The 18,887-nt window shown below is 39.7% G+C and overlaps 1 protein-coding gene across 2 annotated transcripts; it reads left to right on the top strand.

Annotated features, from left to right (window-relative positions):
• The first annotated feature begins 478 nt into the window (after positions 1-478).
• Positions 479-18,548, top strand: LOC146330787 (E3 ubiquitin-protein ligase TRIM39-like). 2 transcript variants are annotated; one of them, XM_084747028.1, is made up of 11 exons: positions 479-622; positions 8,080-8,638; positions 10,055-10,235; positions 11,424-11,519; positions 12,380-12,469; positions 14,765-14,908; positions 16,019-16,166; positions 16,975-17,019; positions 17,116-17,142; positions 17,673-17,848; positions 18,115-18,548. In XM_084747028.1, exons 2-11 carry the CDS (start codon positions 8,097-8,099, stop codon positions 18,478-18,480), a joined length of 1,815 nt encoding a protein of 604 aa, XP_084603154.1. In that variant the 5' UTR covers positions 479-622; positions 8,080-8,096; the 3' UTR covers positions 18,481-18,548. The 2 variants fall into 2 exon arrangements, with proteins under 2 accessions (XP_084603154.1, XP_084603145.1); XM_084747019.1 differs by having other exon boundaries at positions 16,016-16,166.
• Positions 18,549-18,887: the final 339 nt, after the last annotated feature.

Raw genomic sequence — 18,887 nt, 5'->3', positions numbered from 1 at the left:
ATAACAATTTCTAAATAATAATAAAATGTTTATTTTAAGTAAATAAGAAAATGTTTGAAATAAATAACAATGTTTGGACTTTCGTCAGGTTTATTGTCTCCTTGTTAAGTTAAACCCAGGACGCTCTGATACAGATTTTATGCATCTTGCACGCAAACTGACACTATACTATACTTCTTTAGCACTTTTACTCCTTTTTTAAACAAATGAATTCTGTAGCTGTGTTGTTTGCCATGTAACTGTTGTGTGCATCAGTTCCAGTCAGTCATGTGTAACCAGTGCAGAGCCACTGAAGCAGCAGAGAGGAGTGTTCAGCCTGCTGCAGAGGCAGGCACAGATTGTTTTAAAACAGGCATATCTGCACAGCTGCACCTGTCGAGCAGGTTGGATTGGATGAACTTTGTGGGTGGGGGGTGGGGGGTTCAGAGGGTGGGGTCAACAGCATGATGATAGAAGAAAGGAGGGAAGGCAACAGGTGAGGAATGCAGCAACTGACAAGCAGACACGAGGAGGACAGACTGTAGAGATTAACTGAGGAAGTCTGGGACGTACGCTGCACCTGTTAACCACCACTGACAGGCAGAAAATCTCTTCACTGAAGTCACCTCTGTCCTCAGAACAGGTAAGACATATCCTCTCTCACCCGCAACGAATGTGTGTCTCACATGTTGTCTCTTACTATATTATAAAGCTCTCTGTTTTACAGCCTGGATAATATCTGGTCCATGCTTATGGACTGAAATACAGTAAATTCCAAGAAAGTTCTTCGACACCACTTTCTTGTTATCTGGAAGTACGTATGTGAGTTAACAGACAATAGTAAGTACTGGTGCAGCAATGCTCCATCATTCTGAGGAGAACAGTCCATGGATAACATGGTGTTAAACTGACCACAGTGTTTGTTTTGTGTCCAGCTAAGTGCCGCTTATTCATGATTGTGAGTCATGTGAGAAAGAATGCGAAAAGCCATTTAATGGGTGTTGCTGGAGATAGCTGTCTGTGAAAGCGTAGAAATCACAAAATACACCCATTACCAGCCCTACTCCTGCTCCTACAGAGGTTAAATACACTGACTTTGGACAAAAGGGTCTGCGAAAAGAGCGTAATATCAATATGATTAGAAAGAATGTCAGATAATACAGAGGCCAAACGTCGTCTGGGCCTGTTTACATTGTAGCTTTACAGTTTCACTGATTCCTCAACATGTGACTGAACAATACTGTTGACAGGTGATGTACAACTGTTGTGTAACCACAACCCACACCTGAGATGGTTGACACATCTGATAGCGATATTGTTTAATGAAAAATAGAAAGTTTACCAGTGCTGGAGCAGTATTCCCACCTTTTTTAAACCAAAAAGTGAGACAAGGGTCCTTAGGGTATTGCTAACCCTTTTTAAGCCTGATTAAAAAGGTGTTTGCAAAGATCTGATGGAGCTGATGGGAAGCTAGGACACAATTTTAAAGCACAAACATTTCTTTAAAATAATAGCACATTTTATACCTATGTCGTCAGTAGGAACTGTTAGCTTTCAATTCTGAAGGCTTTAACACATTTTAGTTTAAAGTTGTGAATTCTTTTCTGAGATGAGTTTAGAAATCTCAAAAATTAAAGCAAACCAAAACCTAAATCACATTTACATGTTTTATATATATTTTGTTGAAGTGAGGTGCAGAATTAATTATAATACCAACCATAACTCACTTAATTCTGAACCGATTTTCATGAATTTTGGTTTGTTATGAATGTCAGAAGTTGAACATAATAGCGGTTATTTTTTGGAACATTATAAAGGTCTCTCTTTTACAGTCTGGATAATATCTGCTCCATGCTAACAGACTGAACTTTAACCTGTTCTTTGTAAATTCCATAAAGTTTGTCACCACCACTTTCTTGTTTGTCTCAAACTAAGTAAGTGAGAACAGACAATAGTAAGTCATAAACTACACCTGAAAGATAAGAACAAACAGTTTAATAGTAGAGGTCACTCAGTAGAGTGCAGATCTCCACCAGGCAACAGATGGTGAAGCACCTACTGCAATGCCTCCACAACTGCCAGAGGCAACCAGCAGAGATTTGCAAACTTTTGAATACAAAACAATTTAATAGCCAAAAATCCTGGGGCATCTAACTGTAATAAAATGTATAAGAAAATGTCAACTTAATAAGGAAACAAGCGAAGTCCAAACTTCTGCATTTGAACATTTTTTAACTTATTTAGAATGTTACAAGCAACCAACAACAACACAACAAGGCCTGCAAAAGACTAGCTAAAGCCTTGTTTTTAGCCTAGAAGTTGTTGATGACAAGGTTGCGATGCAAAGCGGGCTGTCAAGAGAAATGAGATGTCACAACAGTCTATAAAATAGCTTTTTCAAAGTTTTTCAAAAACTCTGAATCAACACACGAGAGCTTGTTGAGCATAGACATGAATGTGCACCAAAAATATTAAGGGTCCAGTAGTATGAGAGATTAGCTGGAGACCATTTGTCACTCAGAAACATACACACACGCACAATATGTTGTGTGTTTGTTAAATGTGTCTTAGGTGAGCAGCTCCCTTGAGCAGCACTTTACATTTCTGATCTCACCAGTCTACTGAGCAGGCTTCAGGTTTAAAACCTTATTTTGAACACTGGTCTTTGTAGCCAGACCTGTAGCTGACAGGAGGCTGGCTAATCGTTCTTTGTAGCCTATTGGACGCACAGAGAGAAAATGTATAAATATGCAATGGTGGAAACAGTACTGAAAATCTGTATTAAAGTATTCTTACATTCCTAAAATATTTCTCAATTACGTCAGTAAAAGTTAGAATGATATTCTTGAAAATCTACTCAGAAAAGTTCAAGAACCTAAAAAAAACTACTTAATTACAGTAACTGGAGTATTTGTAATTAGTTGCTTGAACCCCTGTGAATATGTATAATCTGACTCAGTGTAAGCTAGCTAATGATTGAGGTAGATTAGCTAGCTAGTTAGCAGGTGTTTTGCTAATGCACCTCTGTTTGGTGTAAGTGGGCTTGTATTGTTTGGCTCTTAGTAGCCAATTGCCATAGGAGGGAACTCTGTAACGGCAGGTGGTTGTCATGTCAACGCCCTCTGACTCTCTGATGCTGAAGGCACGCCCCAATTCCTGGTCGCCGTGCTTGCTGTTACCCTGCTCCACACCCGACCCTTCGTTGAGCACCACTTTCCTTAGTTACTGTTGCTAAGCCTGCCAAACTTTCTATTCTGGCACTGCATTTATGCAGTTTACAGTGATAACGGTGGCAGATTTAACATCAATATTGGGAGTAATTGTTGAAACACGAGGTCTTCAAATCCTTAGAGACCTAAACAAAAGCATTTTTAGCTAACCATGGGGAAATTTGTCGTCTAAAATAATAACTCAAAAGCAGATTTTATAAGTGTAGCTTGCTGATCTAAGGAAGTGGAAAAGGGACTAGGTTAGTTTTTGAGACAGGTCACTCAGCCAAATGCAATTGTGATCGCGGAAGATAGCTGGAATAAGAGCTAAGTTAACTCAGGTTAGACCTGAGACAGCGAGCCAGAGTGAGATGCATCGTTATTGACCAACTTTGATTCTACATCAGCCCACATCCTCCTCCTCAAACCCCCACAGAACAAATGCAGATGCAGTGAGATCTAACAAGTTTGTCTGGAGATAAAGTTACTGCAGCTAGTAAGCTAGTGTTAGTTAGCTGGACATGCTAACGTTTGCAGCTTATGTTAGACCTAGATAAAGACAAGGTTTAATCCATTCACCACGCATGCTCTTGTGTTTCATGTTTTTGAGAGACTACAGAAAAGACGCCAAAGTCCAGACTCATGAAATGCTGAATATCACTCTTCTCAGAGCCTCCTGCACACTTTCAACATGGAGAGAAAAGGAAAGCTTGACAGCGGTAGTTACAGTTACTAAGCTATGATTGGACAGTTGCTGTTTGGAGGTGGGGCTTAGCAAAGGGTAAATTGTCACAGATTTCCCTATTGTGGATCCCCTTCATTTTGGATCACTGACAAAGTAAAAATCTAGGAATATATTATTGAATGATTTAATAATTTAATATAGTAGGTAATTAGTCATTTTTTCCACATTAAAGGCACAGTTCACCCCAAACTACATATTTTATCCTGGCCTATAGTGCTACATAATTTTGAGCTGCAAAGTTTTGGAGTCATCAGCCGCAGAGTTGTCTCGAGAAAATAGTAGTAAAAGAAAATTGTTCTTCCCTGAAACTGCTCACAACAAGGACTTTGGATTATCATAAATAACCAGGTCAAAATATTTTGAAAGAGACAGTGGTTTAGAATTATTATATTGGAGAGAGGGCAGACATCTCTATGGCCAATATCTCCAAAACTCTGCAACTCACACCAAAAATTCTAGGTGCATGAACAGCACTACAGATCAGAGGTAAAATGTGTATTTTTGATTTTGTGGTCAACTGCTCGCAGCAATTTTGCTTGGAAAATACATTTAAGAGAAACCGAAGGGACGGGAACGTCCTTTAATCAGTAGAGTCTCATTTCCTCCTGGCTCACCAGTGGGGAACTGGTGCCACCTGTACTGCAGCTGTGTGTGTGTGTGTGTGTGTGTGTGTGTGTGTGTGTGTGTGTGTGTGTGTGTGTGTGTGTGTGTGTGTGTGTGTGCGTGCAGGCTTGTGCGGGTTACTTTAAAAATGTATTCTGCTACAGTACTTTAATACCAAATATGTTATAATTCAATAACTGCTTGTCCAGACATTCTTTCCTTTGTTATGTGTGAATGCACATTTAGATTAATAGCTGTAATTATGCATATTTTAATTACCTTTGTTACATATGTATTCACACTTCACATTCAAACTTCAGGTAAACTGACACAAACTTATTCTGGGGCTTCTGTTTTTACCAGCTCACATCCTGGTCACCAGCATCACCACAGTCCCAAAATATTTTTCAGCAGTAGTATTGTAAGGTTAGTTAACCAACTGGATTTATATGCGGCTACCTGTAACATTAAATGTCCAGTCTGGGATGATGACAGTGTGTCACTGTACCGTGGTGTTGTTCCTCTTTTCTGATTTGAAGTCAAAATAATAGCAACACTTCCATCAAGTGAAGTTTTTTTTTTTTTTTCACTAGAGGTCATGATAATTAACGGACTGTAAAATTAGCTGGTTTCACTCACACCAGTTGTGAAACTAGTGGAATGCTGTATTGTGTGAACACTGCGTCTGGTGGTGTGTCGTTCTGTATGTTATAATACATTTTATAATTGGAATCTGCCTAAAAATCCCCAATTTACTATAGGTAAACTGTAATTTGATTATATATTTTTTATCTGTAAGTGTAGTGGAACACACTTTTTATTTGTGATTACCTAATCATGCTACATGTAATATGTTGCTCGCCAAGCCTGGGTGTGTCTGTCTGTCTGTCTGTCTGTCTGTCTGTCTGTGTGTGTGTGTGTGTGTGTGTGTGTGTGTGTGTGCGTGTGTGCGTGTGTGTGTGTGTGTGTGTGTATGTGTGTGTGTGTGTGTGTGTGTGTGTGTGTGTGTGTGTGTGTATGTGTGTGTTAGCCTGACACATAAATAAACTAATTTAGCTTTACTGCTTACTGCATGTATGTATGACTCAGCATTTTAGCTGTTAAGTAAACAGCTGAAGTTAAGATGTCATAAAAGCAGGACTGGAAAATGGTCATTCTTAATGCAAAAAAAGAAAACACTGAATCATACATTTCCCATGATGCAACTTCATAACATCTTTTGCTAAATCCTCCCTGTCTGATAAATGCCCACAACTATCAAAATGCACACCCCCAGCATGGACAAAAGAGGGCAAAAAATCATGTAACATGAAGGCGTCAAACAAAAATATGTAACATTTTACAAATGTCCAGTGTTTTCACAGCTTTACCATTTTCAGTCCATGTAATGTTTTGATATTAAGTTCTGTTTTCTGTTTTGATTTGTTATATTTTTTGGTTTCTTTTGGGTCCATGTGTACATTCTTAGTTTTAGATTTTGAAGGCTTTTAACACATTTTTAAACTACTTGAAGTTGTGAATTCTTATCAGGGAGGGGTGTTTTCTGGCACTGAACAAGTTTAAAATTTAAAGCAAAATGTTCATATTCCATATTTTTCATATATGTATATATACCTTATATACTTTAAAGAACAAATTTTCACCCAGAAAAATTTGAATTGAAATTAGTATTAATTTTTAAAGTGTTTTTCGGTAGTTAATTTCTATTAATCCTACTTTGGTGCTCTAGTGTGTGTCCAGCAGCAGGGGTGTATACAGGTGGGTATGCGGCATTGAGTCAAAGTAAACTACAGTGTGTGTGTTCTAGGAAATGAAGCAGTGCCACAGTGTGACTCAACAATGTGTTTTTAATAGTTTCTGGACAACAATGGAGCTCTGTGACACAAAGGAAGAACATATTTCAGGCTCTGAACACAGAGAAGTTGAAATGTGTATGACTTGCATTTTGTGAGTTTGTTGTTACTTAACATTTTAATGACGACCTCATGGTTAACAGACTGAGTCTAAATGTTCCAGCCAAGCCTGAATTTCCTGATCTTGCGAAACTGCTCACCTGTATTGTTTCAGTGTGTGTGCTGTGTGGGTGTGTTTTGGTGTGGGAGGCACACACTCATTCAGAAAGTCTCCCATTCCACCTGCATACCGACAGTGTGTTGCGTGTGTGCAGCACTCACTCCCACTGAAGCAGCTCCTGGTTCAGCTTAGTTTCAGTTTAGGCCTGAAGTTCAGATTATTTAAGGACAAGCATTAGGTCACTAAAGGACTGCTCCGTTGAGAACTTGGCCAGTTCATCCCACAAACAACAATCAAAGCACTGGTGAAAACTTTTTACTTTTACTTTCTACATTTGAACACAAAGATCTGTTCTTTCTACTGCCTACAATTTCAAAATCAGCTTGTTACGTTAGTATGAATGAATTAGAGGGAAACTGATTATTTTTATTTTTGCATTTCAAAGAGGATTGAAAAGACATAACACAAAAAAGACATAACAAGGCAAAAAACAATGTAAAAGATCTCACAAGACAAAAGAGATGTAACAAGATGAAAAGGATGTAAACGAAAGAAGACAAAAAAGATATAACGAGACAAAAAAACAACATGAAAGATGTGACAACACAAAAAAACGTAACAAGTTGAAAAATGACGTAAAAGACACAAGACAAAAAGATGCAACAAAATTAAAAAAAACAATGTAAAAGATGCATCAGGAGAAAAAACAACATAAAAGACAAGATTTTAAAAAATGTGACAAGATGAAAAAGAACATAAAAGACATAGCAAGACAAAAAAAGACATAAGTTGAAAAATTATGTAAAAGACAAGACAAAAAAAATAACTAGATGAAAACAACACGAAAGATATAGACAAAAAAACACAGATGATAAAAAACAATGTTAAAGATGTAACAAGACAAACAACAATGTTAAGGATCTCACAAGACCAAAGAGATGTAACTGGATGAAAAATTATTTACAGACAAAAAAAGATGTAACAAGATGAAAACAATGTTAAAGAGGTAACAAGACAAAAAAGACATAACAAGACATAAGACCATGTTAAAGACATTACAAGATGAAAAAGATTTCACAAAACCTCATTTGCTTATAAAAAAAATTGTGGGGATAAAGATATGACTGTATATGACTCTTATGAGTCTTATTCTCAAGTCATCAAATACTAAAACTTTGCTATCTTACTGACCCGTGATCAGCCAGAGTCTCCTGTCATGGGCTAGATTTTCTAAATCCTGAAAACAGAACCAAGAAGAAGAGCAGAAGTCTAATTTTTCTCAAACTGCTCTTTGTGCAACTTCAAATGTCTGGTGAAGGTGGAAGTTGTTGTGTCTTGGCTGGAATTTTTTTTTCTCAAGTCGGGGCACTTGGAAAGCTGTCCTCTGCAGCGGCCGCAGGTTTGACTCTCGCCTCCGACCCGCTGCTGTGTGTCATTGTCAGACTCTCTCTTCTCAGCCCAATATAAAAGAATATTGTATATTTTGTACATCTATCATACACATATTCACATATTCCTTTGTAATTTCAGTTTAACACTGGGAAACTATGGCGCTGGCTGCTGCTTTTCTGTCTGAAGACCAGTTCACCTGCTCTATCTGTCTGGAGGTGTTCAACAACCCAGTCTCAACACCATGTGGCCACAGCTTCTGCCAGGCCTGCATCTCCTCCTACTGGGATGGAGGAAGAGAAGGAGGAGGAGGAGGAGGAGGAGGAGGGGGTGCCAAAACCTACCAGTGCCCCCTTTGCAAGGAGTCGTACCGCAAGCGACCGGAGCTCCATATCAACCGAACGCTGAAGGAAATCACTGAGCAGTTCAAGTCGATGGCCAGCGGTGGAAGAGGTGGAGGAGGGGTGGTGGGGGATCCCAACTCTCATCCTCACCATCAGCCTTACCAAGCTGCCCTGGTTCTGCCCCAGAGGCCAGGGGAGATGCCGGAGAGCGTCTTCACTGAGATGATGAGTCGTTTTCAGCAGCTGCCAAATCCAGGGGTGCCCCACACGCCCCTCCCTCATGACACTCACTCACAAAGCCCCAGTCCATTCAGTGAGCACTACGACCCACCTCCACCCTACTCACCTCCCCGCAGGTACCAAATAACACTCCATAATTCTCATTTATACCCCCATCACATATAAAAATAGATATGTCCGTTTCAAACAATGTAACTGTCCACATACTTCCACACATCCTTAAAGTCTGCATGTAAAACAATGCATCCACAAGAGGGCGCCGCTCTGAGTTAAAAGTTACCCAAAGGAAGAAGAGTCAGAAATTGGCAACGCTACAGGAGGTTGTAATAATGTACCTCTTAAAAAAGAAGCAAAAGCAGAGGCAGCACTGTGGAGGTAGCAATCTGCGTGGCTATTAAATACACTGCTACATGTGGATGGAGAATTCTTTTCATTAGGTAATTAACAACACATGTCATTTGCAATACTTCAGATTAAGATTTTTTAAACTTCTTTGTTGTGTCCTGTGGTCGTGTCTCAGTTGAACTATTGGCTACACTGCTGCACTGCCCCCCACAACTACCGGTGGTACCTCTCCGTTTAGTCTGAATCCGTAAGCTTTCAGAAAAAATGCACAAATACAGATGAGATGAAGGCAGAGTATGGACAGAACGCTTCATCCGTATCCGTAAATGAGTGTTTAGATTACATTAACAAGGGTTTGATTCAGCCTTATCTGTAGCGCTCCACAAAAAAAGGATATTACTAATAATCTAATCAGTGACGCATAATTATTTCCATAAATTAACCACAATTTTTTTTAAAAACTGAAATATTTATAAAGGTTTGATGTGACTCACAGCAGGATAAATGTGATGTAATCATCGGTGTTAATTAGCTGCTTGTACAGATGACCTGTATGCCTGTTTTTCTGGTAAGGACCATTTGTGATAGTGGCGAAACTGACAACAACTTCAATGAGACTGTCATGATGTTAAAGGGATAGTTCAGTCTTTTTGAATAAGGTACTCCTGCATTGGCGGTCCCAGTTAGTAGGAGGAGAGAAAAGTCTTGATACAGCAGCTCAGCACTGTACCGGTTGCAGATTGGGCGGCAGAAAAATGTTCTTAGCCAGATAAATAAAGGCCTTCCTAAAAAATCAATATCCGTTCAAGAGGACACTAAAATAAGAATCTTTTCACTTCTTTACCATCAGGCAGCCTTTAATTTTGGCACATTTTCTCAAACATAATCCTTTCATAGCTGTTGAAATCCAACTTTGCTGTCCTAAAAATTTCAATGATGGCACAGAAAAACAGATGCATGCGCCCAGACGTGAGGTACGGACATCCTCTGACTCACAAAGTTCACACATCTGCACCAGCAGGAAACTTCAGCCTCAAACTTGGCCTCTAGTTTCCACAGAAGTTTTCCCCTCTGTCTGTCAGCCCTTTCAGTCCTCATTCTTATTTTCTTATATTCATGATACAGGGCACAGCAGAAGCAGGCGTCCAACCTCACTTCCTAAAAACTGAACTTTACTGTTACAACAGGTACACTCTGAGTGGTCCCAGTGACTCCTCCCCCATCCTGCCTCTGTGTCCCGTCCACCTGAGAGGTCTGGAGTTCTTTTGTCGCACAGATAACACCTGTGTCTGTGCTGTCTGTGTGGAGACAGCAGAGCACCGAGGACACAATGTCATCCCTGCCAAGAGAGAGTGGCACATCAAGAAGGTGTGTGTGTGTGTGTGTGTGTGTGTATGTGTGTGTGAGTGAGAGAGAGTTGCCAAACTTATAACCGCATTATCAGAGGACAGATTTGATTCATGGACATAATATCAAAGTTTCAGTCTTGTTACATCTTTTTTTTTCTGTCAGTTTTTTGTCTTATTAGATCTTTTATGATGCTTTTCATCCTGTGAGGTTTCTTTTTTTCTGCTTACAGTAACAGTATTTGTACTTAGTTACTTCCCACCTCTGTAGACAGCAAAAATATGAATCTGACTCAGGGACAATGAAAATGAAAAGGCTGAAAGCAACACATAAGCTGCAACAATAATTACAAGATTTATATCAATTATCTAGTATTTGTCTCAAAAACTATTCAGAGTATTACTTACTTTTAACCATTTAATACATTATCAATAGCAGTTATTCAATCAAATAAGTTTCTGTTTCTCCACATCTTCAGTCCAAACTTTTGTACTCTGTTCTGTTCACTTCTACAAACTAGGGTTGTAAATGTTATGCATTTTCCTTAACTGGTAGTTGACAATGCTAACAATCAATTAATAATTTATAAGATACAAAACAACTGATGTTTTTTTCTGTTTTTCTCCTTTTAAGTTTTAGTTTCCTTATTCAACAAATGGTTCAAGACAAAACAATGTCTAATGAAGTGCCATTACTCCCGTTTCTAGACTATTTATCAAGTTTCTACAAATTTTTATTGGTTAAATTCTCAATGTTGATCAATTTATTGATGATTAATCATTAACATCCTTGCTCCAAGCCTGTGCTGCTGCAGTGATGGTTTGTATATTCACTGATAATTATCTGTGCTCTTATTCTACCAAATCCCACTGTCTAACCCAGACAGTACACCTGCATCTTACAGGCAGGGATGCTGGTTGTTGCTGCCCTCTAGTGGTCAGGAGCATTAATATCTCTTATCAGTGACAGTGGGTACAATGATGGATAAACATTTGACAGTTGTCACTAAAATATTATAATTACACTAAACAGTATAGCTATGTGTGCATTAAAAAGAAAACTGAAGACATTTAAAAGTAACCAGCAAATACTGGTTTAAAAAAATAATTTTGAGAGAAATGCCTGGTAACTACAACAAATTACTAATTTTCAGTAACTTGCACAGCTCTGTTTAATCCTCAAGAAACATGTGTTTTCTATCTTCTCCAGTCCCAGTTAGGTATCTCAGAGGTGGAGCTGAAGGATCTCATCTGTGAGAAAGAGAGGAAGGTGGAGGAAATAAACAACTCTCTGCGAGAGATACAGGTGAGTTTTAGGACTGCAGACATGCGAGAATCAGCAGTCCAACTTACACCAGGCTGTCCTCCGACTTCAGACTCACGCAGGACAGATACATTAAAAAATACAGGTTTTTCTGGGCTCATGAGAGGACAGGAAGGTACAATGACCACCTAATATCTGCAGGATCTAGAATCTATAACACTGTTGTACAGTCCCAGCCTGCCACTAACCAATGAGAGCAGTAGAAAGGCTGGCATGGAACCTTGAAAAGCTTCAGATTATATAAGAATAATTTGACTGTCATGCAGCACTGCACAGGCATAAATCTCAGACACAGAATTTTGCTTCGGGATTGTCTTATTTCCATGAGCCTCTATGGCCTCTAAAAACCTCTTATTGTAATTTGATATTGTTTTGGAGACACTGTGCCTGTATAGAGATGTTATGCATACTTATAACAATGCCACCAGTCTGTGAACGTTGTTGTGTGTGCAGTGTGTTCCCAGCCCTCGTGAGCTCATGCACTGCCACTGCACTGCACACTGGATAAGAATTATTACCACTAACATTTATTCTTAATTTGAGACACTAATAGCGACTAACCGATGATCAATGAATCAACTTGTCTAACACTTGGTTCATTGTCAGTTTGATCCAATATTAGGGGGCAGGCCTAGATATACCTGGAACAATATCTCCAATTTTCTAATACACAGATGTTAAATTAAAAACATGGTGCATACTGGCAGAGAGTGGTTTGTCCCTAACCTTGCCGCTTAAATATCCTCCAACCTGCCGTGAGCTTATATAAGTAACAGACCTGACAAACTTCCACTGGGTGTCTTTAAACGCCTCACACTGTTTGTTGTTTGTCTTTTATCCAGGCTGCTGCTGAGAGAGAGATAGATGGAGCTGTTTGTGTGTTTTCCAAGGTGATCTCCAGTGTGGAGCGCTGCCAAGCTGAAGTCTTGGAGGTAAATAACATAAAGGATGTATGGAGACGAGCTTGAAACAGTAACTCAAGGCCTTTTTTGTTTTAATATCTTATGTAATCAATGGGCCTCATGCATCACTTAATCTTAAATTGTGCATGCACACAACTTATGAACTTTTGTGGTATTCATCAATACTTTAAAGTTTCCTGTTTGTTTTTAGGAAAGAACAACATTTAAGAGTGTTCAGACCACACCAGCATGCACAAAAGCCATCTTGTGTTTTGTGGTGTGAAATATTAATAATTATGACAAGAAAGTAAATTAGTTCATGAAAACACAGAAGAAAAATGTTATATTTATTAATTTAATAATTTTATGTGTTTACACTCAAGGATAACTAGATTAACAAGACAGATTCTTCAAAACCTGTGTCCTGTTCTGAAGCAAAATGATGCAGTCTACCTCATCTGAAAAAACTCATCGCTAGCGCTTTAATCGTGCCTGAAAAGTTGAGCCTGTCGAGGCCTGATGCTGACAAAATCCTGTCTGAAACTGCCCTGAACATTAGCATATTTCAACCCTAACCTGATTACAGCCCGAATTCTGTGAAGGCAATTGGAATTGGCAATGACTAAACTGGGGAGAAAAAGGAAAATAAATAGATAAATATATAAATATAGTACAGTCCAAACCCGACATGAGCCCATGAAATATGAGAGATATAAGGTCCGACCCAACCTGCACTATCACATTCCTGGCCTTCCAGAGAGTTTGGTGAACGGACTGGCATGTCCTGTTCCACTGTTTAATTGGTACTAAGGCTGTACTGCTCCTAAACAGAGGCACACATGGTCAGCTGTGGACACCTCAGACATGCCATTTTCTCCCCAAACTTCTCCAATCAACACCCCAGTTCCTTCACTTTACAAACTGCTGCTCAGCAGACCACATCGATCCACTGAGGTCATGTGCACATCAGCACACCATCTCTACATCTGTTGCTCTTCCTCAAAATGTAAAAACCCATTAAATAAATGTCCAAATAGTTTGTGATGGAGAGAACTCTGAATGCACGTTGACGACAGAGAAACCTCTCAAAATCACTCCAGTGAACCTCCAATCCACTTCTCTTTGTTTCTTAAAAGTTTCTTTTTTCTTTTGGCTGTTCTTCAATGTCATTTCCTGTCCTTTCTTTTCTTTTTTTTTTTTTTTTTAGTTTAACATCACCTGTCAAATGTCACTTTATAGTTTGCACGCAGTTCTTAACTCTGCTGCCCTTATATGGATTTACTTTGGCGTTTCCAAATGGTAATTGCAAACTTCCTGGCACAAGCATCCAATTTAAGATTCATCCACACACTCAGGTGGGTAAGAACAGACTTGGCTGTCATGACTCCCACATGTATGAAAAACATTAGAAAACACTGCATACAAACAATTGCATGTATGAGGCCCATTTTTTCCAGTTTAATTTCTTGACTTTATGCACACCGATCAGGCATAACATTATGACCACTGACAGGTGAAGTGAATAACACTGATTATCTCTTCATCATGGCACCTGTTAGTGGGTGGGATATATTAGGAATCAAGTGAACATTTTGTCCTCAAAGTTGATGTGTTAGAAACAGGGAAAGTGGACAAGTGTAAGGATTTGAGCAAGTTTGATGAGGGCCAAATTGTGATGACTAGACGACTGGATCAGAGCATCTCCAAAACTGCAGCTCTTGTGGGGTGTTCCTGGTCTGCAGAGGGCAGTATCTATCAAAAATGGTCCAAGGAAGGAGCAGTGGTGAACCGGTGACAGGGTCATGGGTGGCCAAGGCTCATTGATGCATGTGGGGAGTGAAGGCTGGTCCATGTGGTCCGATCCAACAGACCAGCTACTGTTACTCAGATTGCTGAAGAAGTTAATGCTGGTTCTGATAGAAAGGTGTCAGAATACACAGTGCATCACAGTTTGTTGTGTGTGGGGCTGCATAGCTGCAGACCAGTCAGGGTGTCCATGTTGACCCCTGTACACCACTGAAAGCACCAACAATGGACATGTGAGCATCAGAACTGGACCATGGAGCAATGGAAGAAGGTGACCTGGTCTGATGAATCACGTTTTCTTTTACCACAGCACACCTTCAGAGGTCTAGTGGAGCCCATGTCTCGATGGGTCAGGGCTGTTTTGGCAGCAAAAGGGGGACCAACACAATATTAGGCAGGTGGTCATAATGTTATGCCTGATCGGTGTATATGTTTCAGTTAATCCAGTTATATTATCAAGGTTAGACTATTACTTACCTGAATGCACCTTTTGTCATCCATTGTTGCTGTTCGTCCCAGGTGATCGAGATGAGTCGTCGAGCGGCTGAGCACAGAGCTCAGAGCCTGCTGAGAGAGCTGGAGGAGGAGATCACTGAGCTGAAGAAGAGGAGCACAGCATTGAACCAGCTGGCTCTGTCTGATGACTACATACACTTTCTCAAGGTACTGTGTAGATCAGAGGTACAAGTACTTCATTGCTGCACTTACATAGATTTTTCAAGTACCTGTACTTCACTTGAGTATTGATTTTTCTGACAACTTTTTACTTTTACTCCCTACATTTGAACACAAATATCTGTACTTTCTACTCCCTGCATTTTCAAAATAGGCTTATTACTCTACTTTTAATGCATTCGAAGGGCATTATTATAATTATTATTATTTTTGTCGTCCATAAATGCATGCTGTCTTCCCAACATCCTGACCGACTTCAGCCTAAATGGATGGAACAATGCAAACACATAGAGAAGATGATTCTTTGTGCATCCGTCAGTGTGTATCAAACACAACAAATGTAACAAGATGGAAAACATGTAACAAGACAAAAAAAGTGTAACATGACAAAAAGAGACATGACAAGACATAAAGTAACATAAAATACATAACAAGGAGAAAGCTGATCTTAAAAAAAGCAATAAGACAAGTAATGTAACAAGACGAAAAACGAAATGATAGATGTAACAAGAAGAAAAACAAGACAAAAAAGTTACACTAAAAATTACATAAAAGACGTAACAAGATGAAAAATACAAGGAGGGAGACTCGGTAGAAATGTCCTTCAGGGGACTTTTTACTTTCATACTCAAAAGTTAAATAGTAGAGTCTTGAAAAAAGACAACAAAAGTGGCCTTGTGGATGCTCCTATGGTAGACAAAACATGATAAATGCCCTCTAGAGTAGCCCAATGTCAAAGAAAACACAAGGAAGTGTCCTTCAAGTGGACAAAATGTGATAACATGCCCTCTAAACTGCCTATCTACTGGACAAAAGATGAAAAAAATACCCTCTCTGTGTGCCATTTAGTGTGTCCTTCCAGTGTACAAAATGTGATAAATTGCCCTCTGGAGTGTCTTTACAGTTTTTTACCATATCATATATCACCACATTCATATACATGTTTAATGGACTGACATATCACATGCACACAAAATTGGACTGTTGCAATATCAAAATTATTTGTACAAAGATCGAAGAGAATGGACTCTACTGATGAACTGAAAAATGACATTCCGTTGAAGCCACGTCTGCTCTTGATTTGTTCTCTCCCAGCAGACGTTCCCCGCCCTGTCCACCGTTCCGCAAACTAAGGACTGGTCTGGTGTCTCTGTGGTGTCTGAGCTGACATCAGGGGTGATTCTCAGGACGGTCAATAACATGATGGAACGCCTGCAGGAAGAGATACGCAAACTGCCAGAAGTCTGTAAGGCTTCAATTCACTTCACTTCACTTTTGTTACACTCTTTGAAATAAGAGTTTCAAAAGGGTTCTTCCTGAAAGTCTGAGGTTCTACCTAGAGCCTTTTGCTTCTGAAGACCCTTTTTTAAAGAAAGGGCTTGTTAAGTGTTCTTCTAAGAAACCTTTTCAGTCCTAAGAACTCTTTCTGGAAGAGAGAGTTCTTCAAGGATTGTTGACATCTTTGCAGTTTTTTTAAGGGTTTGTCAAGGTTTTCCTAGTAAAAACCCCCTGGGTGGGTTCTAGATAAAACCCTTGGAATATAAAAATGATCTTGTAGGTTCTAGATGAAACCTTTGAAATATAAAAAAAAAAAACATTCTCTGTTAGTGAGTTCTTAGTAACATCCTTGTGATATAAAGAAATTTTAGTTGGAACCCTTGGACTATAAAAGGTCCTCGGTAGAACCCCTGGGTGGGTTATAGCACCCTGAGAATGTGGAAATTTATTGGATAGACCCCCTACTGAGAGTTTTAGGTGAAACAGTTACACTATAGAGGGGTTCTCTGGAGAACTTCTTACAGTGGGTTCTGAGTGAGACCTCTCACAGATGGTTCTAGGTACAGCCACTTATGTTGGGTTCTAGGTAGAACTCTCTCAGAGTGTATTGTGGCAAAGGACAACACTTATTATATAGAAGTCCATGTATTTTTGTTATAGAAGTTCTAATTTGTCTCTTGCCTGTCTGAGTCTGAGCTTTGGTGATTGTATTTTCTGATAAAGACTGAACTGTGCAAGTTCCAAATTATACTAATGTTCTTTTCCCTAATTTACAGGCCAGAGATCCTTATTGGACCAATCTGTACACAGGCCTAACCCAAGTAAGATCCTGATTAGCTGACAGCAGAACATCCTGTTGACTTCAATGAATCAATAAAATGAAAATAAACAAGTAAATATATTCTATTTCTTTGCAGAGATAAGGAGGGTTCAAGAATATGCAGGTACAGTAAGGGCTCAAAATGGTTCCCCTCATAGTTTAATGTCATTTTCCCTCAGTAGCCATTGTTGACATACATAAAGATGGACAACATAGCCTAAACATCTCAATCTCCCCCTGGTGGCTGGCTGCAGTATAAATCCTAAACCCTGCCCCCTCCATGTTAGCATATGAGACATGGGCCAAACAGTAAACTCAAACTACATGTAAAAAAAAAGGTTTCTCAAAGATGGTGTCTGATATTTTGAGAAGTTCTTTTCACACAGATGTTTTTCATTTTTTCATCTGTGGTTTTGCTTATTTATTGTATGCTATAAAAAGGGGTTTCCCTTTACGATTGGCCGCTGAGTCCTGCTTGTGATTGAGTCGGCTACTGAACATACTCTGGCCCCAAATGACATCACAGACACAAGACGGCAGGGCTGATGTTTGGGATAATTTAGCTTTATCTTTATTTACGATTGTCATATATATTGTTATTTTCATTGGTTCCACTGTCCATCAGTTTAATGACCATCTCTGTCAATCTGTCAGCGGATATCACTCTAGATCCCCACACAGCTCACCCACGTCTCATCATCTCAGTCGATGGGAAGCAGGTACACTGTGGTGACCGGCATCAGCTGGTACCAGACAACCCAGAGCGCTTTGACCGGGTGGTGTGTGTGCTGGCCCGCGAGGGCTTCAGCTCAGGACGCCATTACTGGGAGGTACGTGGAACACAATGTGAAGATGTGTACATGTCAACAGCAGTGGTGCCCTCACCAGCCACAAAACCTAAGTCAGTTTCAAGAAGCTAGAAGCTAGCTTTGGTCAAAAGGATGACATTCCATCACAGGTGGTTGACTTGAATGTCTATGTCATAAACATCTATAAACATCATATATTAGCAAACCAACATATTGACCTTACACCAGATTATCGATAGAAAGTCTTCACTCTTTGCAGTAGACTGTACCACACTGCTGTCTTCCAGGTGGAGGTGGGAGGAAAGACTGACTGGGACCTGGGAGTGGCAAGCCGGTCTGTCAATCGGAAGGGCAAAATCACTGTAAGTCCTGCCCATGGTTACTGGTTCCTCAGCCTGCGGGATCGGACCGACTACGCCTTCCGAACGGAACCCTCGACCAACCTGACAGTCAACATCAAACCGTCCCGGATTGGAATCTATGTGGACTGTGATAAGGGACTGGTGTCCTTCTACAACGTGGAGGCCAGAGTGCTCATCCATACTTTCACAGATACTTTTCCTGACACCATCCATCCATTCTTCAGCCCATGTACTAATAAATCAGGAAGGAATGAGGGTCCACTAATCATTTGCCCTGTTGCATTGACATAATATGAGCCAACAATTTAAAAGAATCTTTAGGAATCAATTCCACATGCTTATATGTATTGTTGACCAAGACTGATACACACACGCAACAGAAATGCTTTAAATTTTATCAAAGCAGCTCCATGCATCTTGCTTCCTAGCTGCATCAAATGGCATTTAATCAGAGTTTCAGTCTATATTTTCAACAATATGTACATAAATGTGACACTTGTGCACTGAAAAAAGCACTGAAAAACCTGTATAATGCACATTTTCTAACCTAGGTGGAGCAGAGTGTGCTCCACAGCCCAAGATCAGCTCACTCTGCTCTGGTTTAATCCCACAGACTCTCCCTTCATTTTACCAAGCAGCTAGTAAACAAGACTCAGGAACTTCTTGGACTCTTTCTGCAGAGTTTTTTCATGGCCACA

This window comes from Lutjanus erythropterus, chromosome 3, assembly GCF_056507025.1.
Source record: "Lutjanus erythropterus isolate fLutEry1 chromosome 3, fLutEry1.hap2, whole genome shotgun sequence".
In the NCBI taxonomy this organism is placed as follows: domain Eukaryota; kingdom Metazoa; phylum Chordata; class Actinopteri; order Lutjaniformes; family Lutjanidae; genus Lutjanus; species Lutjanus erythropterus.
Note: the sequence above shows the minus strand (reverse complement) of the source record. Positions and strands in the feature narration are given on the sequence as shown.